Genomic DNA, 24,436 nt, shown 5'->3' with positions numbered 1-24,436 from the left:
TTCTGATATATTTGTTCGGTAGTGCTCTTGTAATATATCTATATTTTCATATTTTAAATTTATATTTGGTATGACTTAATCTAATATTTAGATCACTGGCTACTATATATTATGATGTGCAAGCCGACACACGCCGACACGAGAGAAAGTTAAGAAAGAAGATACGGACCTTCCCCTGTAGGTAAGGTGAGGTAGGTGTTGACGCGATGTGTCCGTGTTGACCTTCACGGCCGGACACAGTACCTGCTATTCCGTGCATAGCTCAATAGATTTAGGATTTTAGGGTCTAACGGACGTCCCCTCGCCGCGAAGGGCAAAAGGAACGTGGGCTCATGCAGATCTCCTGGGTCGTCCGATCGAAACCGTAGCGCGGCAGTTGTAGTGTCACGTTGAGTGATACGATGAGGACTCGAGTGAGCTCGTTGCAGCCGTCCAGTTGGCGGTCCCTTGCTGCGCTCGACGAGAATCCTGACCCCCCGAGTGTCCGTGTCGCGTTGCACGGCTGTGATAGAAAACGCGGGACTCTGTAGAGCGCGCACTGCTTTCTCCCTTCGCCGGGACGGATGGGCACGCTGGTACGCACACGCTGCTCCTGTTCACGGGCGTGGGCTGTCCCCGCCGGAGCAGAAGCATCCAAAGCCGAACTGATGGTCCGCGAGCGATCGACCACCCATGCATGCATCAAGATCCAACGGGTCAGTAAATAGTGAACAGTAAAAATGATGTACTGTAAATGAATACATGTTCCTGCAGTATCGTTCTACCACGTCACTTCATGTCACTATTTATTTTCTTATATATCACTGTTGCAATTGCTATAGTTCTGTGCATGACCTTTACTATTGAAGAGGATCTGGGTGCATGATGCATGGTTGTCATGTGTGAGCGACAATGGGCTCCACGTACCCACCTAGACCACGCATGTTTCTTATACGAGTATCTATTTGTTAGTTGTTGATTACCTCTTTCCAGGACCGGCGAGGGGGAGCAAGCGGGGCAGCTGCCCTGGCCCCCAAAACCCAGTGTTTCTTTTATAACATGTATTTTGTAGCAAGTTGGTTTTGTTTTTGAGTTTTAGCTATTCCAAAAGAATCAAAGAAATTGTTCTGCCAGCTGGCAACTGCTGAGTTTTGATCGGCCCTAAAGCATCTATATTTGTTAGCGTGTATGAGGTTACATGTGTATTCTCGTTGTCTCGTCTCCTCGACTCCTCGTTGGTTGTTGGCTCGTCTCGACGACTCGACGTATCCTCGCCTAGCGTGGCGCCCCCGTCTAGGCGGCTAGCGAAGTGGCGAATCGACGAATCATCTTGTTAATCGTCTCGGTCTGCTGATCTCATCGGAGAATTTGGACATTTGGTCATCGATCAGCGCCTTCAGCGGCCAGCACCAAATTCAGTCTTCACTCTTGATCTGCTCTGCCTGATTGTCGACTCGCTTGATTGTTCAGTTCTTCTTGGTCATCTATCTGCAAAAGGTTTTTCCAAACGGGAGTTCAGTGTTTGCTGCTTCTGGTGCCACTCTCCGACCTCGCTCCCAAAATCAACTCGTAGCAGTTGCAGGAATCTCTCCCTACAGATCGTACGACTCGTAGCGGCCGACGAGACGCTACAGTGTGACCGGCCGTGGCGGTGTCTGCCACTTGTGCCTCGTTCCGTGCGCGTGCGTTTTTCGTAGGAGAAGGGCTTCGGGGTTTAGGGAGACACCGGTGGTGTGACTCATTTGCACTTCGTCCATTGCTGATTTGGTGGGGCGTCCCAGTTTTCTCACAAATGACGCCACGTCAACTTCATGGTTATTTCTCGAGATCACCAGTTTAGGATTTGGTTATCTGATGTTGAATCTTGCATACGAGACCAGGCATGCAACTTTCATATTTTCATGAGTGCGTGATGCATTGGCACTTACTCCCGGTCAAGAAAAACAGACGTTTTGGTTTTGACAGTATTCGTCTTACATGAGCTCAATAGATGGTTTCAACTGGTATAATGTGCCTAGCTTTCGAGCTTTGAAGTTTGGGGCCCCGGGACACTTTTTTTAATCCTTATCGTGGATACACTTATTCGCAAGTTTTTTTCGGCCACTTGCAACTTAACCCCATTTGAAACGTGTGAATTATCTAGAGTTTCGTAGCAAACAATTTCATTCTCTGTCAAACCACTGATTTTTTGTTCCAGTGATCTCAAGAGTTGACGTAAATGATAAAAAAAACAAAACCTAAAGGAACTGAGTGATTCTTAGTTAAGAAAAAATAGACATCTAAATTTTAGTTGTAGGTGTACATCTACGTCTCATCATCCACTAAGTGAGCTAGGTTCAGTTTCTAGTTAGCGTAAATGACAGTCTTCGTGAATTACGTCTTTAAAGAGCGTCCAATTTGAACTACGACGCTGTTTAACAATTCGTTGGGACATTTTTTTAGTCTGTGCTTTGATTAGATGCCAACTTGTGCTGGTTTGTTGGTAACATCGGACTAAAATAAAATCCACAGAATTGTGGTGATCGAGGTCGTGCACCGTTCAACTAATATACTAGTACCCAGCTAGTATTATTATAGAGAAACAATCTGCAAAAATGCAAATCATATCAAACAGATCATGATTTGCAATCCATGCTCTCGTGCTATGCTTGCAATAACTCAATTGGCAAAATGATACCGCTAGTTTTTTCTTTCCTTTTCACTTTTGATTTAGCAAGCTGAAGGGTTCTTTTCCCGGATCAATTCGAGAAAAATACTTACGAAGTAACACAACAACCATAAACTCGCTCTATTTCATGATGTGATCTTACGATAAGTTTCAAATTCAGATTATATAGCAAAGGATTCCGGTGTAACTCCGAGTAAACCGATCCCCATATATCCAAAGAATTGACGGTTACCGATCGAGTCGAAGCCGTTTCTTGTGTGGTACTACCATAAGCATTTACTGTACAGCGTTGAAAGCGGTACGACACATGGACCCTCGCAGCCTTTACCCCTGCCATCTCCATAGCGAGCACCGAATCTAGTGCATCTGATGTACGCATACCGGATTTACGTACCGGCACAACACAGTTAAGTGATAAATACCTTACACTAGCAAGTGCACGACACAGTTAAGTGCTACAGAGCGTAAAAAATAGATTGTAGATCGTAAATTGTTAGAAACTGAATTGTAAAAATTAGATTACATAATTTATATTAGTTAGTGAAAGATATATTACTATATTGTTATAATATGAGAACTAAACTATTAAAAGATGAATTGCATAATCTAACTATTTATTTTAACGATCATAATATGCAAATTGAAACAAACAGATCTAAACATGACAGTTGGTACTTGCATTTGCGGCTCCATGAATGAGGTACCAGATGTGGACAGGCTCGTGCCAAGTGAAGCGAGCCAAGCAGTTCCAGCTGACCGGCTCGCAGGCTGCAGATAAAGTGCGCTTTCAAAATTTTATGGAGGGAAAGATCCGATGGCTTGCAGAGCGGGTAGCCAGTGTGACTGTTGTTCGTATTGTGAGCAGTCGACATGTGCGACTATGTGCGAGCCCTGCCTCCATTGACAAGCCACCTTTCGATCCTGTGCCCGCGCATTCTAATGGGTGCGAGATTCCCATGTGGTGCGCCCGACCCACCCCCAGCGCAAAGGGCACATCCGTTGCAACCGATCATTTTCATCATACCACGGGACGGAAGGCGTAACGGTGGTACCCACCCACGCACGGTATCAGCCAACAAACGTATCGGTTGGACCTAGCCGGTGAGCAATCTGTCCGGGCACGGCACAAGCTTTGGCTTCAGCTTCAGGCAAAGAAACGGGCCGCACAAGGAACAAATGAATGCGGACAGGAGCAAACCAAGCCGCACACAAGGCACATGTGAACGTGCCCATGGCTACCGCTGCCATCATGGGGTTTCACCGTGACTGAGTCCGCTTGCAACCTGTCACTACGATACAAATTTTATATAATTTTTAAGTTATTGAGTTGATTCAAAACTGAAAAATTGAAAATTTACTCCCACCTAATTAACTTAAAAAATAAACTAAATAATAATCCCGAACTAAATATTAAATAACACTTATATCCCTACGTACCATAGTGCTTCACGATCACGAGTTCACTTGTAGCATATCACTACGATACAAATTTTGTATTTTTTAAATTATTAAATCGATTCAAAACTAAAAAAAGTTAAAAATCAACTACCAGTACTATGTCCTACTGGTCGGTTTGAATTTTTAACAGGAGTAGGAATGTACGATAACGAAAAGGACAAGCAGGTTCTCTAGTCTAGTTTTTTTTTACAACAGAAAAGGAAAAGATAAAGCAGATGATAGTAATTTTTAACTATTGACAAATTCACATCCGGTCTGGGTAGTATTCCGCCGCCTGCCTTTTCTTTTCTCTTTGCTTCAGTGCGAGGCCAAAAGAAGCGTCCGAACATTGAAAGAGAGACATGAGAGAAAGGGCGAAAGGGAAGCACGCTACAGGTATTAATAAATGCGGCAATAAATAAAGAGGTGTAAATCCTAGGGTGGTGGTGTGGGGATGTGGAGAGGTTTTATCGGTTTGCGCTGGGGCGCATCCCTTCGTCTGGGGAAAAGCAGCCTCGAGATCTAAAATTTAAAATTTAAAAAATAAAATAAAGTAATTATTTTTTTTATTTTTTTAAAAATGAGAATAAAATAAATTAATCAAAGACTCAATTTTTATCTCTAAAATATTTTAAAACTCTATTTTTTTAATATTTTTAAAGCTGAAGATCTATTAAACAGAGAAAAAAGTAGGGCACAGGTGTGAGGGGGCCCCGGGGGGGGGGGGGCAGGGGGAGAGGCAGCCATCATCTGCTCCTCGCGCTGTGCGCGGCAGGGCGCAGCGCATTGCTGCTGAGCACTGCTGAGAGCTGCCGCTTTCTCCCACTTGAACTCTTCCTCCCAGTACCCCAACTCCTCCCTGCTCCGGCCTTCTCGTCGCCGTTTGGCCAAAAACCCTAGCACCCATCTCATCCGCCGCCGCCGCTCCCGAACAGGTAAGCTTCCCCCTCTCAAACTCGTTGCTATCTCTTGCAAAACCTTTCTTTTTCCCTTTTGGTTTGGGTTGGTTTCTTTTGGCCAAGTTGTAAGCTTATCCCCACTTTTGAGGTTTTTTGCTCAGCAGCTTGCGTCGCCTTCTTCCTTAGGGCCCAGGGGTTTACGGATCTTGCATCATTTTGCTAGGAAATGGGCAAAATCCCAGCCTCACCTACCACATCTGTGTTGTTCCTTTTGCTCTCTTCCTTTTTTTCCTTTTCTTTTTAAATGTTAGATTTGTAGTGGGGAAGAGAAACGGACAGGGGTAGTAAGTAGCTGGGGGCACCAAGATCGGCGGACGCTACTATATTTTAGGATCTTTTTTTGACAGTTTTTTCTCCACCATGTTAGTCTTAAATCTTCGCCATGCTGTGCTAGCTCCACTTCATTTTTTTTCATTGCCTGATTCAGTTCATGCTTGTTGTTGTGCAGGACTCCGTGATGCCGGTTCTTGACCCAGGAAAGAGGCTTCTTTGGTCACCAACCTGCAAGCAGCCACTGGTCTAAGTTGAAATGCATCAGCCGTTGTACGGCCTCCCTTCCAGATGAAGGTGCGGCCACGGGAGCAGGAGGGCTCAAATGGGATGGGTTCTTCCGGGTGCTCAGAGATAGTTGAATTGGTGGATGAGCCAAAAGATGCTCGTCCAGGAGGGGTCACCCACCTGAGGGTGAGGGTTAAGCCAGTGGGGCAGGAGCATGGGGCGCGGTCATGCTCCGTGGAGGATGATCTTGACCGGCTCATCAGATCGATCAATGTGCGCACATCGGCAAGGGCTTCTGGGCAGACGAGCACGGATAAGCGGCTTATTGCACTTGGGAAGTCACCGGTGTCGAGCTTGGAGATTGTGGAGTCCGTGAGCCTGAAGCAGGCCCTGAGGAAGATGTGCATCTCCCAGGCATCGGAGATGGCAGCCATGAAGAGGTTGTCGAAGCCGACAGTGGTGTCGAATTCTTCAGATTCTGGGGCGATCAAGAAGCTATATGCCTCTGCTGTGGTTCAAACCAACGAGAAGGATGAGAAGAATGAGGTTCGGAAAGTGTCTGTTTTGCCTGAGAAGGCTGCCGTAAGTTCATTGGGTAAGCCAGTTGAAACCAATAAAGGGCACAGTAAGAGCTCGGCCAAGAAGCATTTGCGATCAGCATCTCCAACCGCAGCCAAGATCCACAAAACCAGAATCCAAGATGTGATCAGTAACAAATCATCAGAGGCAGTTGAAGATCCTTCTGTGGGAGTAACGTTGGCAAAACAAAGTAAAGGAAAATCTGCAAAAACATCTACCAGCCCCCGGGCTGTTCCAGTAGGTGGTTCACGTCTGGTGAGGCCAATGTTTCGGAATAAAACCTCAACGAAAAAGAAGGTTAAACCTGAACCAGCTGTAGTGGCAGTAGCTGATAAGCATTGTGAGGCAAAAGCTTCTAATTCTCACACCAATAAAAAGCAGGAGGCCATTCAGGATGAACCCAGAACCCCAGCACCAACTAACAAGAAGGGTGGTCTCAGCTCTACTGGCGTTGAAGGAGCTGATTTTGGCTCCAAAGGGTGTGGCGTTGGTGCGACCCATGGTTCGAAGTGTGGTGACTTGTCAAGATCGAAGGAAAAGGGTGAATGCTCCCAAAGCTCAAAGAGTAGCATTGGTGATTATAGCACCAGCACAAGCATCAGTGAAGATAGTTATGGCAGTTTCAGTGCTAATGGAAGCAGGCCTCACATGTCAAAAGATGTTAGATGGGGAGCCATCAGGCGCATGGCTATCCAACAAGGGAGCTTGGGATTGAAGAACTTCAAGCTTCTCAAACAACTTGGTTGTGGAGATATTGGCACTGTTTATCTGGCCGAGTTGGTTGGTTCAGACTGCATGTTTGCATTGAAGGTTATGGACATTGAGTACCTCATAAGCAGAAAGAAGATGCTTAGAGCGCAAACTGAGAGGGAGATACTACAAATGCTTGATCACCCATTCCTTCCAACCCTGTATTCTCATTTCACGACAGACAATCTTTCTTGCCTAGTAATGGAGTTTTGCCCAGGCGGTGACCTACATGTTCTGAGGCAGAAACAACCTACCAGAACTTTTTCAGAAGCAGCTGCAAGGTATGGACGTGTTATCTGTGTGTTGTCTTTATGTAGTATTGCATGGAAAATTTGCCATGATTGAGCTGCTTAACACGGACCTTAAGCTGGTGCTTAGTTGCTTACATAATCTCAGTGCACTTGCTACCTGATAGATGCTTTCTATCGAACAAGCTATTGTAACTCAAGAGAATTTACATTTTTATAGGTTATATTTTACTACCGAACTATTGTATCTCAAGAGAATTTATATTTTTGTAGGTTCTATGTTGCTGAAGTTCTCTTAGCATTGGAGTATCTCCATATGTTGGGAGTCATATATCGTGATCTGAAGCCAGAAAACATACTTGTTCGTGAAGATGGGCATATCATGCTCTCTGACTTCGATCTGTCCCTGAGGTGCTCGGTGAGTCCAATGCTTGTGAGATCATCATCAGTAGGCAGAGACGAGCCCAGTAGGCCTTCTGGTCCCTGTGCACAAAGCTGCATTGATCCACTGTGTATCCAGCCATCCTGGAGCAATTCTTCTTGCTTCACGCCCCGGCTGGTTTCTTCTACACCATCAACGACACGGAGACCTAGAGCTGATCCCCTGAAGAAACCATCACTTCCGCAGCTTGTTGTTGAGCCCACTGATGCAAGATCAAATTCATTTGTTGGGACCCATGAATATCTTGCACCGGAGATCATTAGGGGAGATGGCCATGGTAGCTCGGTTGATTGGTGGACTCTTGGCATCTTCTTTTATGAATTGCTCTATGGCAAGACACCGTTCAGGGGACCTGGCAATGAGGAAACACTCTCAAATGTGATCTCGCAGGGCCTCAAGTTCCCTGACAACCCAGCTGTCAGCTTCCATGCACGAGACTTGATCAGAGGGTTGCTTGTGAAGGAGCCGGAGTATCGGCTTGGCTCGTCAAGAGGAGCTGCTGAGATCAAGCGGCATCCCTTCTTCGAAGGCCTCAACTGGGCCTTGATCCGGTGGACAGCGCCTCCGGAGACCCCGAAAAGCTTCGAAGCCGCAACTCTCGCGACAACAGCACGCAAGAAAAAGGAAGGCAAATGCCTGGAGTTCCGGCTGAATGGAGACGACATTGAGTTCGAGCTCTTCTAGTGGTTGTAGCAATAATAGTATTACTCTGGTAGTCCCAAGAACATATGCATAGCATGGTAAGCTAGCTAGATGTAGTACCACTTCCCTGCAGTTTTCTGTTCAAGATGAACTTCACGTTGCCATTGGCTGATGTTGGGAAGTAAACTAAGTCGGCTGTTAAGCCTGTAACTTTATTCCTTGTTAATACCATCAAATGTGAGATGAGCACGGGTTGGGCAAATCCTGGGCATGTGGTGATGCAACTGGTAGTGTGTTGCTGCATGTAACAGTTTGTGACTTGCTTAGTAAATGTAGGGCCTGTAGCGAACGCGCTCGTAGCACGTTGTTTCGGCTCCGATCGGAAGTTACTCTCGGCGTTGTTTCGGCTCCGATCGGAAGTTACTCTCGGCCTCGCACTGGAGCTTACTCCATAAATAGAATTCTTTCAGACAGTAATCATAGTAGTAGCACGATGTGTCTAACGCTTGCAAAGTTAGTAGGTATGTGTATAGATTTTAGATCTCACGTATATCTTAGAGTGTGTGTGAGTGTATGTATATAGGTGTTATGTGTGTTTAGATATACTATAGTTTATACCTCAGTATTAAGGCTAACAAAATGTAAGACCCGTAATTTTATTCCAAGTTAATAGCCTAAAGTTAGGAGCACGGATTCGGCAGTTATGTGCACGGATTCGGCAGTTAATATCCTAAAGTTAGGAGCACGGATTCGACAGTTATGTACTATTACGGGCTTGTGCTATTGATGGAACACGCGCATCAGTGAATGCCTTGATGGCACCGTTCTCCTGTTGCTGACTATAACTGTGCTTGCATTGTGATAATTTCGTAACCGCAATAAACCTCAGATATTATTTGATATTATAACAGTATATCGCAGTATGCGTTTTCTCTACAAAAATTTACACAGGGATCCCTTCTTTTCCTATGTTATGACCCCCAGGGTTGAAACTGCTGCTGAACTTACACGATATAGGTCTTCACTAGTTTCCTGCTACGCTTCCTCGTCGGACTGGAGGCGTCAGCAATGAGACTCAGAGCGTTGAAGATTTCCTCGTCCTCGTTGCACCAGAGCATCCGAGACTTATCAGGTTTCTCTAGCAGAAGCTTTGCCACAAGAAATCCGGCAATAGACCAGGTTTGGAAGAGGCGAGCCTGTTTACCGATGAACCGTCCTCGCCTGGTGTCGTAGTATTCGGGCCAATGGTCTGTGGCAATACGCCTCTCGGCCACCTCCACAGCTCTTGCTGCGATCTCCGGCCTGTTCATCTTGATACATGCCACCGTGAGCTGCAAATAAGAGGTTGATTGGTAACTGTAAGCAAGAGCAAAAACAACTGGCACCAAATCATCCAACTAAACACTTCAAAGTTTGTTCGTCTCGAGCTGCTGAGCGAGACCGAAGAACATTGCATAGCAGTACTATAGAATAACAATTTCCACATAAAGAAACAATTTCCAAAGGAGTGCATAAGTTGCAAACCTGCCACAACAATGTTGGCCAGGAACCTCCATTGTGGTAAGACCAAGGTCTGCATCAAAAGCAGAAAAGATTGAGAAGAAATACAAAGAACCTGCAAGACTCACGAGTAGATTATAACCCAAGGACTCACGTGTTTTTGGGGTCACTCCCAGTAATGAATTTCCACTCTTGATCCTCAAGGGCAGGATAGCATATCTTCATTGGCATCTCTGCCACCAATTCAGACCATTTGGCTTCAATCAGGTCCAAAATTGCATGAGACTGATGGGTGGTTGCTAAACTGCTTATTATTGACCACAAGTTTCCCAGAGAAAAGAATCGGAAATCCATGTGAGCTGGCTGCAGGTTTCCGATGAAGTAACCTCCTTTAGGAGGAATCCAGTCAATTAGCCAGGAAGGAATCTGATCTGGATATATGTTAAACTTGTTCACAGCATCATAAGAATATTCTTCTGTTTTGTATCGATATATCTCATTTAGCTTTCTCTTGTCAAGCCAGTAATACTCTCTAATATGAAAAGAGAGTGCAATAAGCCTGTTGTTGAAGGCACGGATTAGGTCATCTGAACCGTCTTCTGGGGCAAGCATCTCACGTGCACACAAGAGAGCTGAATAGAACAGCGCCTATACCACAAAAGATATATGTAAACTCGGTATGAACAGCATAAAGAAGTTCCTACATTCCACAGGGATACCGTGAAGGCAGAAGATTGCTTTAATTCATTTAGATATATGATTCCAGAACAGAGTGTGATTGGTGTAATGAAACAAAGGAACAACAAAACAGAGTTTTAAGAGTTCGGAAGAATTTATTTACTAATTCAACATGCTAAGGTAATAATTCAAAATGTATTTAGAGCCTGCACCCTCATCATTCAGGTTTGATACTCTTGTGTTTCTGACGTTTCATCCTATGCAGTTACTTTCACATCCATCTTTCGATCTGGGGTCATCTCCATTTCTCCATTTATCAAAATGGAAAACAGAGTAAATTAGGTGGTGGGTGGAATCAGAGAGTTTCACAAAGAGAAAGAAATAGAAGAAACCTGCCATCTGAGTTACACCCCTAAGAGTTCTGCATTCATGTTACATCGTTACAAGATATAAAAGGATACGAGTTCAAAATGTATTTAGCGCCCTCATAATTTAGGTCTGCTATATTATGTGTTTCTGATATCTCAGGCTATGTAGTCAGTTTCACATTCATCATTCATGTTACCTGAATTTCCAATGGGTGCCCATGTATTCCCATTCGACGATCTATCATGCAAGAGCCATCGGTGACCAGCAATGTGGGGAACATGTCAAAACCATCAGCTAAACAAAGCTTCAAGATCATTTGTATTCTCCTCTGCACATCAATTCTCTCCTGAACTGACTGATCCCCTGAACATTTTCCATATGCCCTCAACAATATGATCCACCATAAACCTGAAAACCATCGTGCAGTCTACTTTTTTTTAATACTACGTGCATAGTAACAGAGAAAGGAAACTCGTCAACTCCAGCTCTACCTGAATCAACCGGGGCCACACAGCCTATTGCAGCCTCACCAAAATCAGGATCTAAGACTTCCTCAGTGGCATCATCGTCACCATCAAGAGGAATGACACGCACCTTGAAGCTAGCTGGCATCAAGCCTTGACCTGGGCTATGGCAGTCCATCGTTTTCTCCCAGCTCTGAAGATCATCAGCAACAAGTTTTACACATTACAAACATGATACATCATAGGCAAATATATGATTGTTTTGCAAAAAGTGTATCTAAAAGAGATAATTCCAGCAAAACTGTTAGGTGCATGCCGAATTAAGTGTGAAGGTTCGGCAATTTATGCATCTCAAATGACAGCAAAATCAGCATAAGAAGGAAGGAAGAGGATACTATATAACCAGGTACGCAGCACTAATTTCCATGTAAGGTGAGTATGTGACAACAGAATGCCATACCATTCTGCCAGGTATACTGTGTTAAGCTGGTTCATATCATTACAAATAATTGCTACTTTTGGAAGCCACTGTACCAGGTTCAGATTTCCGACAGACATTATGCAGTAGGCAGTAACGGATCCATGATCCTTGACAAGTGGATCCATGATCCTTGACAAGTGGATAAACATAGATAAAACACACTGATAAAGAGCATAGTATTGTGTGCATAAATGAGCTCTTTTGTCCATACTATCCTACCTGCAAGTAGTATGTAGTATAAATTTAATCTGACCGTTCACGTGATTGGATATTTTTTAATTACGACAGTAGTGTTAATATTTACCTATCATACTATTGAAGGGCACTGTAATTTTTTTTATACCTAATTCCCAAATAATCAGCGTTCAGGCCAGACTAAACATTAAACCTACGAATTTGCACGATATAACTATCATGTTTTTTTTCTCCAAAAATACCCTTATACTACATATATTCCTCTCATATACTACTCATACTACCTTTAAATAATAGATAATATTCTAACCAATTTAGACCATCCAATCTAAATAATAGATGTCTCAAGTTCTTTCGAGACCGCCATAAATTTTTTCTATATTAGGCACTCATTGCTTACAAATTGTAGAGCTCTTTAAAGTGCACAATTACAAAGCCTGCATGAAATACATGTCTCATCTTAAGATCGAATATGTATTTTGCACTTCTTTTTTTTGCTCAATGAATTTTGCACACATTGACAGCATTACACTTGGAAAACACTAGCCAAAAAGAAAAATGACAAAAGGGCTACAATTTGAAATCTTACCTGGAGCTGCAGCGTGTGCAGGATGAAGTTGCGGACGATGTCGTACTCCCCCTTGAGCAGGAATGCGACGCCCGAAGGCACGAAGTCCCTGATGAACACCTGGTCGTAGTTGAGCGGGCTGGCGTCGTCCGGGTCGCACGCGGCGATCGTCCCCACGGGGCTTCCGCAGTAGCGCACCACCGACTCCTGAAGGAGCTCCCACCCTTCGTCCTCCACCGCCGCGGCACCGCGCCTCCTCCAAGAGGCCTGTGCGTGCGGCCTGGCGCCCGCGCCGCCGTGGTGGTGCGCTCTCCCGCCCACATCGCTGATCTCGAAGCCCCGATCGTGGTGGTGCGCTCGCGTGTCGGGCATCGAGTTGGGGCGCCGCGGGGCGCTCTCGGCCCTTGTCCCCCGTCCACTGGTCCCGCACTTCCTTGGACGGGCTGCTCCCACTCCGAGTGACGCGGGCGTCGGGGGCGCCGCGCCGGTGGGCCGCGCGGAGCACGCGAGATGCAGCGGGGCAGCCGCCTGCGCGATCCCCATGCGATCGTTGGCTACTCAGGAGGAGGAGGAGAATCCAGCGAGCTGTCGGTTGCAACGGCGACAGGAGAGGGAGGCGCCTCCGTCCGTGCGCGTGGGGGCGCGGCGTAGGAGAGAGAGTAGCAGCCTGAGCCGGGACCGCGATGGCAACCGACAGCGTGGCGCGGGGCACGTGAGACGGGCGCGCGGAGCATCGCATGGAGCCGCGCTGTCAGAAGGACACTAGCGCGCGGAAGAGGGCGACGGAGGCATCGGGGGTGCAGCCGGGAGCGCACGTGCCCGCGCCACCCGACGCTTCTCCCCTGCACGCTATGCCGCCTCCTATGTTTCGCTTTCCCTAGTTTTGTCGTTAATTAACGTTGACTAGCTCATGTCCGTGTTACATAAAAATATAAATATTTAATGTGGTAGTATCAAAATACAAATTTAATATATAAGATATAAATGAGCTATGAGAACATAAGTAAATAAATACATCAAGATAGGATTAAAAAAATTAACTAATTTTTCTCTTAATTTATTTATTTATTTTTATTTATAAAATATGTTCCATATCCGTAATAACGAGACAGAAAGACGGTAGGATGAGAGTAAATAATAAAAATAAATAAATTATTTATAATAAGGTAGGGATACTGAAGAAACAAAATAGAAAAAAAAATAAATTATTTAAGTTTTAAGAGGTTGTAACCCGTGCTTTATATAATACAGTAGAGAAGTATAAACGTGATAGACCGCTGGGTTCGAAATCAAAGGACGCTCGCTTATTTGCCATGCTCCCAGGTTCTTATGCAATGCATGTTTCAGGTGGCAGAAGGAACAGCAGAGCTGATCCTCACTTCGGAGCGCATCAAGCTAACGTGCCACCAACACAACGACAGCAGAAACGCAATCCATGACCAACTAACTGCAAGACAACATCGAAAAGCATCATCAGCTGCAATATTTCACATACATGCAGTTACGTACACCCAAACGAACTTGCACTTGTGCCTGTAAAAATGTGTGAAGTTGCACTACAATGTGTAAATGAGGAAGGGTCAGAATCTACGAAGAGTCTAGAACGCTTTGTCCTCCTAAGTTAGAGCCTACTGTCAATTAACAAACTAATTCCGTCACGAGACTGCTGAACTACACAGCAGTGAAGACTTGCACTTTCCATTTACATGCTCCTTAGAAATAGATCAGCGAATGCCGTCGTCATGATCATTGTCGTTGTCACCTTCATAGTACTCATCGTCACGGTGAATCTGCTTGTCTTGGGTATGCTCTGTATAACACGTTAGAAAGTTCTGTAGTAAGTACAGTGATAAAGAGCAAAGGGCAGAAAACAACACAGATAGAGAACAAATAGCAGAACAAGAAACAAGACAGCATAAATTACAAAACACGAGTTGCATTTGAAAATGAAGGACAAGAAATTTTGGAAAGTGTGGAAATTTGAAGCCTTACAAAAATATAAACATGTTCATGGCCGCCTGAGATTAATAAAGAATGGATTACATTTCTTATATTAGAAAAAGAAGCAAATTGAGGGAGCATTTGCCATAAATATGAATCTAGAGAACTAAGGATCCCCAGATACATCATTAACTCATTTAAATATGCACCATAGGTCATGCCAGAAATGTTTCACTTACGGTCAACACGCTCATCAAGATCCAGCTCATCTTCGTCAAAATCAGGGATGTAAAAATCAGGTGGAACCTGCAAAATGATTTATTATATGATCCCCGTAAGAAAGAAAAAAAAACACAAATGTATTGATTGAATCAAGAAAAGGGTGGAAAGGTATATTCCAGTGTTCTGATACTGTCCATTTTTTTAGATAACCAGTTTTGATTGGGAGGTTTCACCATGCAACTGCAAATGCACAGAATCAACACACTAAGATAAAAGGAAGGCTAACCTCTTGCATCTGAACGCCAGGAGCATGCTCTATAAACCGCAGACTCTCCATGACTTGCACTTTGATTGAACTGAGATAGGTCTTACTATTCAAATTGTCCTGCTCCAATTGAACAATAAATAAGAAGTCACATATCATTTTCAATCCTCAAGAAACAAATGAAAGTTCCAGGCTTCTTGCAGCGCAAAATTGATTAACAACTTGTCAATATTAAATGGAGGAGCTCCAAATAGCAGAACCACATTTAATATTTCAAATGCTAGAGTCACTTAATAGAGAGAAAAAAATCACACCAGGCAAAGGATAAATAAAGGCCAACGGGAAGAGGTTCTATACCATGTTCAAAGTTGGAACTTTCAGTGTATAATCCGGAGCAAAGTACTCAATGTATTCATTGTTTGGAATCTCTGCAAAGAAAGTGTCAAAGTAAAACTCCACGCCATGGACAACTATACAAGGAATTATCAGAAAATCCCAACCCCAAACATGAGGAATGTTGTGTGTACTGAGGATCACTAGGCTACTAGCTGCTTCACTCTAAAGCAAAAGGACAAAGAGGACAGATAAATACAAACTTGAAAAGGAATAAATAAATGAGATACCATTAGGGAGTTCTGTGTCTAGAAGGACCCCAGTTTCAACAGCCCAACAGCGCGCTACATTCTCCTTGGTGTATCCACCACCTCCAGTTACCTGCATGATGGAAAGTATGCTGATATTCTATAAAATCTAGAGAGAAAATATCTGGCAATAGTAGTCTCCCTTACCAGAAGGGGAATATTGAATTTCTTGACAAACTTTACACATTCAGCATGGCCTGTTCGTGAAAACAAATCAAGCAGGTAAGTACTAATAGACCATTGAAGTAAGCTCAGTCTAATGAAGCTAGGTGAAAAGTCCAAACGAGCTCCAAAACACCATTGATGTAAGAGAAAGGCGCAAAACAGTGAATTAAGGACAAGGCTTCCCATTCCCACAAAAGGTACCTCCTACACCTTAGCAACTCATCTAAGCATATTAAACATGGATCACTAATTCGACATATAAACCACAGTCTGGCTGACTCTATGTGTACATATCAAGTTTAAGAAATGTAAAACCTTCAATGGAGAGATTGAAGCAGCCTAGACGGTCCCTTGCCAATGAATCAGCCCCACATTGAAGAACAATAGCACCGGGCAGATATGTCTCGATAACCTTGGCAATGATCTGCGTGATAAACATCAAATAACTTGATAGGACTAAGAAAAATGACATGAATAACAAGAAAGAGATACAGGTGGGATTACCATTTTGAAAAGCCGAGTAAAGCTGGCGTCATCTATCCCATTTTTAAGTGGAATGTTGATGGCATAATATTTTCCTTCCCTTTCTCCTATATCCTTCAATGACAATGAGGTAAATCAGAACGAAGAGCACATGCATTGAAACAAAATCTATATAATGATACCAAAGGTCTCATCATTACTCAACATAATCTCAACAAACCACATGTAACAGAGAATGTATAACAACAATTTTAGTATGACAATTTTTCAAAGATAGGGAATAAACCCTAGTATTCCCAATCATGTTGCAGGTATTGGATAGAATATTATGCCACAATTGCCCAATGTCCAGTAAAAGACCCACAGTTCAGTGCAGTAATGTTACATATTTACAACTTTTCGATTGACAGGAGACAGTGAAAAAACCTAGAAATGGGAGTGTGTTGCAATTATTCCCAACAATTGGCTGCCTTCAGTGTTATCAACTTTGAGAAGTAGCATATAACCATCGGCTCTTTGACTGTAACCCAGTTTTAGTGAATCAGAATGAGCCGCACATTCAGTTTAGTGAAAACACAGATTATTCCGACTGTCTCCACATATTTACAACTTTGACTGTGAACCAGTTTTAGTGAATCTGTTCCTTCTGTTTCACGCAACTGAGCGTAGATGTGTCAACTTTAGTTTACATATAACACGTGTCTCAACTACCATACAATTCATATGCAAAAATGAACAGATACAAATCGTTATGTGATGGAATTACTGTTCACGCACAGCAATCATGGTAATGTAGCGTTGTCGGCTTACTGTAGCACAAGGTTTAGATTAGAGATCCGATAAGATTAGTTAGAGATAAGATTTGTTAGTTTAGATTGTTAAGGCTGGCTCTTATATAAAGGAGGGCACAACATCTATTGTAATCAATCAAAGACGAATTAATCTAGTCTCCCCCAATATTCTGTCTCCCTAATTTATGGTCTAATCTTTCCCCTAGCAGCCGACGCCACCCGGTTATCCTCTCGGCAGGTGTTTACCCTAACAAAAATACAGATAAAAACCTAGTCATTGCTTGCATCATACACCCAAAAAAAATTGACAGCAAGCTAACATGACAAATTAAATGAAAGCAAATACATAAAACATTATTCATGAAGCCTGTTAAATCAAAGCTTACCTTAATATCACCCGTGCCAGGAAAGAACATGTCACCATACTTGTGGAAACTTACAGTCATTACCCTGCAAAATATTAAAGACAGACAGTTAAGAAATCTGAAGCCCCTTGGGCATTAGCAGTTAGCACACTACATCGTGGCTCCACCAACAATAATAAATAACAAAGAGATTGAAACTAGTTTGAAAAATAGACAAGACAACAAAAAAACTATAAAAAATACACATAAATATCTTTTTAGTGGCAAACATGAACCTGTCAGTGAAATAAAAGGCTTCTTCAACTCCATCTCCATGATGGACATCAATGTCAATATAAAGAACCCTGGCATGGTACTTGAGAAGCTCGAGAATTCCCAAAACCAGATCATTAATGTAGCAGAAACCTGATGCCTCACACTTTTTTGCATGATGCAGCCCACCAGCCCAATTAATGGCAATATCACATGTTTTATGATTTAATCTGCGGGCAGCATCTAAAAAGAATAAAGAACAGCTTAGAGACTTCAAAAAATAGAAAGAAGCCTCAGACCCTCAGTAATTTTAATATTACCTAAAGTTCCTCCAGCATAGATTTGGCAGAACTCAAACAAATTATCAAAGACCGGGCAGTCTTCTCCAAGATTGTCTGGGAACAGAGATAAAAAAGATTATCTGGGAGAAAATAATGAAAGAACCAGATAATTTAAGTCAGAAAACTCCAAAAGGATGAAGGTTGTGCTCAATAGCAACTTCAATCGGTAAAATAGAACACATTTTCATTGAATCGTGAAATAGGCATATTATGGAAGATATAAACCATATAGTTTTCATTTAAGTGGAAATAGCTAATGTTATATTTGTTGTATGCAACCAGGAAACCATGATAATGTGTCCTCGTTCTATTATTTTAACTGTACAAAATAGAAGTATAAGAATGAAAGATGAGCAGCAAGTTACATGGCATGTATTCATTGTGAAATTAGCGAAGTTTGGAAGAGTAGTTTGCAGAAGAGAAAGCCCAGTATTCATACATCTAGTTGATTCACTTGCATATAGATGCTGGGTGTCGGGAGTTATCCGGTGCAAGAATTCCACATAATCAGCAGAATGGAACTGGGCAAGCTCTGTTGGATATGCTTTGTGTGGTCTCTGCAAAAGTATTGGGTGCAAAATAAGGGTAACATTACACACTTCATGAGTTAAAATAAAGTGAATAAACAAAATTCAATACTGACATATATCTCCATCTTTTTATGAAGTTCATATGAAAGGACGAGATGATGTGTCATACAAAGACGATGTGGCTTCATGGGGTGATTTGGCCCAAAGTAGACATTGCCCACATTTCCTGAAATGCACATTCACAAAATTTAATTAAGCAAGCAACCATAAATGTTGAACACATAAAATGTCTACATATTCGAAAAAGTGAGTGGGACACAATAAAGGACCTTGAGCGAGGGCAACAAGGATAAGATAATCTTAAACATGCAAGAGAACACAAACGTACTGAATAGTTCAAGAATTCTCATGCACCGAACAATGCCTTAGCCAGAGAGCCACATCCACATGGAGACAACCAACTGGCAGTTTAGAGCTACAAAAACCTACAGGTATGCATTTTCAACTGAATGTAGCTTGACTGAGCTCTCTCAAAGAGGGACTCAGGGAGCAACAATTTCCATTCAAATATTGATCCAAGAGATATTTCCGCACCTGCATTATCTGACCCAGGACGAAGCATACATCCTAACGCAAACCTATGACGATCCTAGGGCTAGGATTGAACAACTCAACGTGAATAGTAGGCCAATGAACAAGGTAGCCCCAATTGCAGATGAGCAGTCCTGGAAGCTAATACCACCCTAGACAAAGACACACCACTACTTGGTCCCTGTTGTATCTCCGCTTTAGTACTTCAAATCGTAGCTGCGCGTGCGGTGAGACACCCAAGAGGAGTAAGAGTTGCGAGTTGAGACTATGGCGAGAGCTAGGGTTGTGCAGTGAATGGGTAGAGTAGAGGGTAGCGAATGTACCGTCGTAGAAGTAGGATATCCGGTCTTTCTCCAGCATCGCCTCGCTCCCGAGCGGCGGCGGCGGCGGAGGGAGGGCCGGCGGCTGGCGGTCGTGCGCGAGGGAAATGGGAAAAGCCGCCGTCCGCTTGGGATGGAAGGGGTGGTCAATGTTATAGATCGAGATGGACAGCCACGATCGTGTTGACGCCAGGGATCGAACGGCGAATATTGTCCCGCGGGAATGTAAGGGAACGGGGAGGCCCCTCTCACAGGATGACTCGCTTCTCTGGCTCTCCGTTCACTGCCCGCTTCCTCTCCGCTATCACCGGGCCGGAGCCCGCAGTGAAGCCTCCCGCGAAATACCGGGGCGGCAACGCCGGCGAGATGGATCCTCTTCCGTTCTCCACTCACAGCATGGTGATCTGTGTTGGCGACGTCCACGGCTACATCTCGAAGCTGGAGAGCCTCTGGTTCAACCTCCAGTCCGCGCTCCCCGACGACGCCTTCGCCACCGCGCTGGTCATCTTCCTCGGCGACTACTGCGACCGCGGCCCGCACACGCGCCGCGTCCTCGACTTACTCCTCGCGCTCCCGGCGCGCCACCCGGCGCAGTACCACGTCTTCCTCTGTGGCAACCACGCACGACCTCGCCTTCGCTGCGTTCGTCGGGGCGCTGCCGCCGCCACCCGACGGCTCCCCGTTCTCGTCTACCTGGGAGGAGTACCAACACAACGAGGAGCACGAGGGGTGGTTCCGCGGGCCGGGCCGGGGCACGAGGGCATGCACGTGCAGGGGAGCAGGTGGGGCGGGGTCATCAAGGAGAGGTGGAACCCCAAGAAGGGCTCCCGTACAAGGGCTCCATCTACCACACGCTGTTGGTAATATACGCAAAAATCTAATTTCAAATTCTATATAAAAACATATTTCATAATATATAACAGATGAACATACTTCTAACTCTAGCAGTAAGTAACAGTACCAAAAATCCATCAGTTTCATCAAAAACTTACAGTCGGATTGATAAAAGGATGAAGTTAATAATGTGTCGATTCGCTGCCGAGCAGATCGTAGATGAAACAATGCAAAGCGGTCGTGTAGGTGCGCTGCCCAGAAATCTTATTACCGTCCCTCGTGCGGGCTTCATGACGGCAGAGACTCGGAGATACCACTCACCCTCCAACCTTGTGCACGGCAAGGAGAAGGGTTGGTGAGATCCGGCAGCACAGCACACAAGACAGTGATCTGGATGGGTGGAGAAAAAAATGTGGAGCAGAGAGATGTGTTCTCAAAAGCCTGGACGTCTCCAAAATTTATAGGGAAATGACTGTCCTCTTGAAGCCGTTTTCTCTCGTAAAATACCCACTAATTGCTGCCTCCATAACTGATCAATTACCCTCAGAATTAAGGTATTGATCGCGATTAAAACGGCTGATTATGATATTGATCATAATTAAAAAAGGAGAGCAGCAAAAAGGCTTGCAATATTGTGCTGTCATGCCACGGCAGCAAAAGGGCTCACAATTAAGTCACAAGTCACGCGAAAAATACGTAAATACGCGCGCGCGCGTACGTGTGAATATAGCAAAGTATACTATCTGTTTCTCATTTTCTCTATTTCAAAGAGACTAGAGAACTCAATTATTTAAGTTGTTTTACATCTTCTTACTTGTTAATACGAGACTAAAACTTCTTACTTTATATTCTCGTGAATAGACTTTAAATGAGCCACATTCCAACACGCGCAGCCTACCTTTGAGTCCTACAGCGTCGCCCATGGATCCCCAGGTCAGTTCTGAAATTCTCAAAAGGTTTCTCGGTTCCTTGCCGACTCAGTCGATCTTTGTGTTCGTTTACTCCAATTGTCTACCAATGCAATTTGTAATGCAGCCTAACAAGGGGTTTACTAGTACGTAACGGCTGTGGTGCTCTTTAAATTGTTGATTTTCCCTTCAAGCGTGAAGATCAGCTGTCTCGTCCAAATTGTGCCCATATTATGTTCTATGAAGTCCTCTCAAGATTGCATGAACCTTGAGAAATGCTGAAACCCAAAAAGGCAGGGAGCCTATGTTTTTTTTTTCTTTGCATGTTTGCTAACTGAATCAACAATTATCTAATAACAACATTAGGAAGTAGTAATTTAGTTCCAATGCTTCAATGGCGTTTTAGTTTTAATAGTTAACACAGTGAGTAAAACGTAGCAAGCTTATTCACCAATAGTACAAGGTAACTGTCGGAGTGAGTATCATCTAGCGCAGTACCTAAGAGACCAAAAAACGAGTTCATGTATCTTGTCCAGACTGTATAAGAATATAGTCATAGGAATGCTCCCGCCTGAATTTAACCAAGCAGCTTCTAGTTTGCAACTAGAATTTTTCTTTTTCAAACAAGAGCAGCTTCTAATTTGCTAGTGATGCTAATTTCATTTTAGATCTTGCAAAGGCTGTGCCTGACGAGCACAAGAAGTTTCTGCGTGACTTGGTTTGGATCCGTGTGGAGGTAGGCATTCTCTTTAAGTCTTTATTGCAAATTGTAAGTAGGCATGCAAAGGGTTGGTGCTCCTTTGATGTTTCATATTATGGATGTATGACAGGAAAACGTGCCTATTGATACTGACGAAGGCCAGATCGTTTGCAAGCTAATTGCGGTTAGTTCATGCTGGCCTGGAGAGGTCCCTGGATTTGAATGGGCAGCTTAGAGTTTTGTAAAGTAGAGACACAAGGGTGCCAAAGGTTCAAATGCTTAGCGGGAGGCAGGATGTTTGGGACATACCAAAGGTGAGCTAATACATGATCCTTTATCACTCTATGTTACCAAAAGACAAACACTTCACTTCTGTTTGTTTTTATAAAGTTAACCAACTTGAGAATACAGCAACCTCAATGCCCTATCATGTAGTTGCTCAAAGTTTGCAATATATATATTGTGACGTGCATTAGAGTGGCATCTTTCTCTCTTCTAGAGAAGTGACCAACATACTCTGCAGATTTTTTTTTTTGCAAAAGCCTTGTGTCTTTGTGCTGCAGCATGCATTAGAGAAGAGGCCATCATAGTTAAGATGTACATGCACCTTACATCATTGTTACTTCTTCAATATTCAGGGAAAATTGTTTGTATGCCACTAATTTAGCTGCATTTCGAAGATTTGCCATCATGGCCCATATGTCATTGACACAGGCAGCTCCATGTGTTAGTGAGAGAGGGATGTCATTTTGTCGAAATTCAGCTAAATTAGTGGCAACTGGGCAAATCCCCCGACTCTAAATTGAGCCGATCAATATGCACATATTTCCTCTCATCCTCTGTAATCTGATCCCTCGTATACAGAATAAAATTAGCATAGCACGCTGGCAAATCGAGTTCAATTGCCCTATTTAAAATGGCAGGCCAATAGGTCATCGAGCATCCCTCAATCCCTTACCTTGTGATAGCCAAGTTTAATATAACAATTTAACTCTTACTACAATACTACACACATACTTGGCTGAAAATCTTCACTGCAGCCAGTCAGATGATTAGATGAATCGGGTACCCGTGAGTGGTCTACCTCTAGCTGCAAGCTTTGTCTTTTTTTACTTGTTCTAGGCTTCTGATTTCACTGAAACAAGTGAACATGTGGTGGATGTGCATGGGGACAGTGCATGTGATAGACTGCCTATGTAAGCTTTGCTATACATGATTTTTGCTCATGGCTGTTGCACATGACACCTATATGCTGCTGCTATTCTTACGCAATGTGAACCCATGGGCGACCTTGTATTTCTGAGCAAGCATAGTATATCACAAGAACAGAAATGTTGATATATGGGTTTTTTTTTCAAGATCTGTCTGGGAAGCAGATCGCCATTGTTAGCGGCCACCATGGGAAGCTCCACATTGACGGCCTCCGATTCATCATTGATGAAAGTGGTGGGTATGACGACAAACCTATAGCTGCCATCGTTTTTCCTTCGAAGACATTGATCGGAAGTACAGAAGGAACCGCATCACAGAATTGATCTAGATATCATCAGGATCAGAGCCCTGAGACACGAAAGTGCAGGTATTTCTTGCTATCGCCTGTCGTCATGTGTCATGTATCAAAAACATTAATGTCGAAAGGAAATCAGTGATTGAGCTTTGGAATGTATAGTCGCAAATTTGAGCTGTACACTGACGTTGTGTCCCTTGTATACCTCTACACTGTCGACTTATGCAACAGAGTTCCTGTGATTGCATCCTTCCGTAGTGCTGACCAAGTGGGTGGCCCGGCACGGCCCAGGCCCAGTAGAGGCATAGCCCGTAGGAGCGGCCCAGTTCATTTGTTAGCCAAGTGGCCATGTCGTGCTGAGCAATCGGGTTGTTTTTTACACGTCAGCATTACTTTTCCTCCTGTAACATTGAGTCCCTTTCTTGATGTTATTCTACAGATTTTGGGATTGGAATGGGTACGTGCACGGTCCAAACTTGTTTGCCATTTTGCACCGCGAAATTGTAGCGGTTGAGCAAAGGCGGCGAAGTATCAGACGGAATGGCCGAATTGACGGCCAGGAGTGCGCCGATCCTCGTAGGCCCCTCGTACCCGGCCGGACCTTTTCGTCCGTTTGTTTCTGATGCCGAGCGGTGATCTGGCCGGATTAGAGAGAGCGATCGGACATGTCGGGGGCCCGGATCAAAGCGGAGGCTGCAGAAGTTTCGCGGTTCCCATCCTCCCCTGCGAGTCAGCACTCGGCACCAGTGGCCAAGCTATACAAAAATCTCTCTGGTAATATCTAGGATCATCGATGGATTAAAAATAAGCAAGACCTGCACGCCTTCAGGGGCTGGGTTTATTGAGTGGCTAAATATGCATTAGGCTAGATGACACCGAGAAGTGAGATCTTGCTGCTTGTTTCTAGTCGGGATACTCTTTCTTCAGGCCTGTTCATCATAGGTGAATTTAAGAAACGCGGACTGCATAAAGTTTTGCCTTGACATATCTCGGCTGGCATAATTTCTATATACCTCTTATGCAATTCTTACCGTTATATTTCTGAATTCTACAAAGTATCGTTTTCTTTTGCCGAGAATATAATGTGCAGTTTCACTTGGCACATCATTTAAAAAACCATGGA

At 43.9% G+C, this 24,436-nt stretch overlaps 3 protein-coding genes and 1 pseudogene across 5 annotated transcripts; 2 read left to right on the top strand and 2 right to left on the bottom strand.

The window, feature by feature from the left end:
- Window positions 1-4,805: 4,805 nt before the first annotated feature.
- On the top strand, window positions 4,806-8,451 carry LOC133924168 (serine/threonine-protein kinase D6PK-like). Of its 2 annotated transcripts, none has more exons than XM_062369586.1 (3): window positions 4,806-5,019; window positions 5,492-7,151; window positions 7,392-8,451. In XM_062369586.1, the coding sequence occupies exons 2-3, from the start codon at window positions 5,605-5,607 to the stop codon at window positions 8,242-8,244; spliced, it is 2,400 nt and encodes a 799-aa protein (XP_062225570.1). In that variant the 5' UTR covers window positions 4,806-5,019; window positions 5,492-5,604; the 3' UTR covers window positions 8,245-8,451. The 2 variants fall into 2 exon arrangements, with proteins under 2 accessions (XP_062225570.1, XP_062225571.1); XM_062369587.1 differs by lacking the exon at window positions 4,806-5,019 and adding an exon at window positions 5,092-5,405.
- Window positions 8,452-9,064: 613 nt separating this feature from the next.
- Window positions 9,065-13,285, bottom strand: LOC133924167 (neutral/alkaline invertase 3, chloroplastic-like). Its single transcript, XM_062369585.1, has 6 exons — window positions 12,479-13,285; window positions 11,241-11,406; window positions 10,946-11,157; window positions 9,857-10,350; window positions 9,727-9,775; window positions 9,065-9,533 (listed from the first exon to the last, which is right to left on the bottom strand). The coding sequence occupies exons 1-6, from the start codon at window positions 12,998-13,000 to the stop codon at window positions 9,207-9,209; spliced, it is 1,770 nt and encodes a 589-aa protein (XP_062225569.1). The 5' UTR covers window positions 13,001-13,285; the 3' UTR covers window positions 9,065-9,206.
- A 632-nt stretch (window positions 13,286-13,917) lies between these two features.
- On the bottom strand, window positions 13,918-19,603 carry LOC133924166 (histone deacetylase 9-like). 2 transcript variants are annotated; one of them, XM_062369583.1, is made up of 14 exons: window positions 19,368-19,603; window positions 18,567-18,679; window positions 18,363-18,480; window positions 17,903-17,977; window positions 17,606-17,825; window positions 17,352-17,415; window positions 16,196-16,288; window positions 16,007-16,115; window positions 15,674-15,723; window positions 15,509-15,599; window positions 15,243-15,313; window positions 14,907-15,005; window positions 14,638-14,704; window positions 13,918-14,267 (listed from the first exon to the last, which is right to left on the bottom strand). In XM_062369583.1, the coding sequence occupies exons 1-14, from the start codon at window positions 19,402-19,404 to the stop codon at window positions 14,182-14,184; spliced, it is 1,293 nt and encodes a 430-aa protein (XP_062225567.1). In that variant the 5' UTR covers window positions 19,405-19,603; the 3' UTR covers window positions 13,918-14,181. The 2 variants fall into 2 exon arrangements, with proteins under 2 accessions (XP_062225567.1, XP_062225568.1); XM_062369584.1 differs by lacking the exons at window positions 17,352-17,415; window positions 17,606-17,825; window positions 17,903-17,977; ... (1 more) ...; window positions 18,567-18,679; window positions 19,368-19,603 and adding an exon at window positions 16,601-17,188.
- Window positions 19,604-19,619: 16 nt separating this feature from the next.
- Window positions 19,620-23,562, top strand: LOC133925455 (tyrosine-protein phosphatase RLPH2-like; annotated as a pseudogene).
- The last annotated feature ends 874 nt before the right edge of the window (window positions 23,563-24,436 follow it).

Source organism: Phragmites australis, chromosome 7 (assembly GCF_958298935.1).
Source record: "Phragmites australis chromosome 7, lpPhrAust1.1, whole genome shotgun sequence".
NCBI classification, from domain to species: Eukaryota; Viridiplantae; Streptophyta; class Magnoliopsida; order Poales; family Poaceae; genus Phragmites; species Phragmites australis.
Note: the sequence above shows the minus strand (reverse complement) of the source record. Positions and strands in the feature narration are given on the sequence as shown.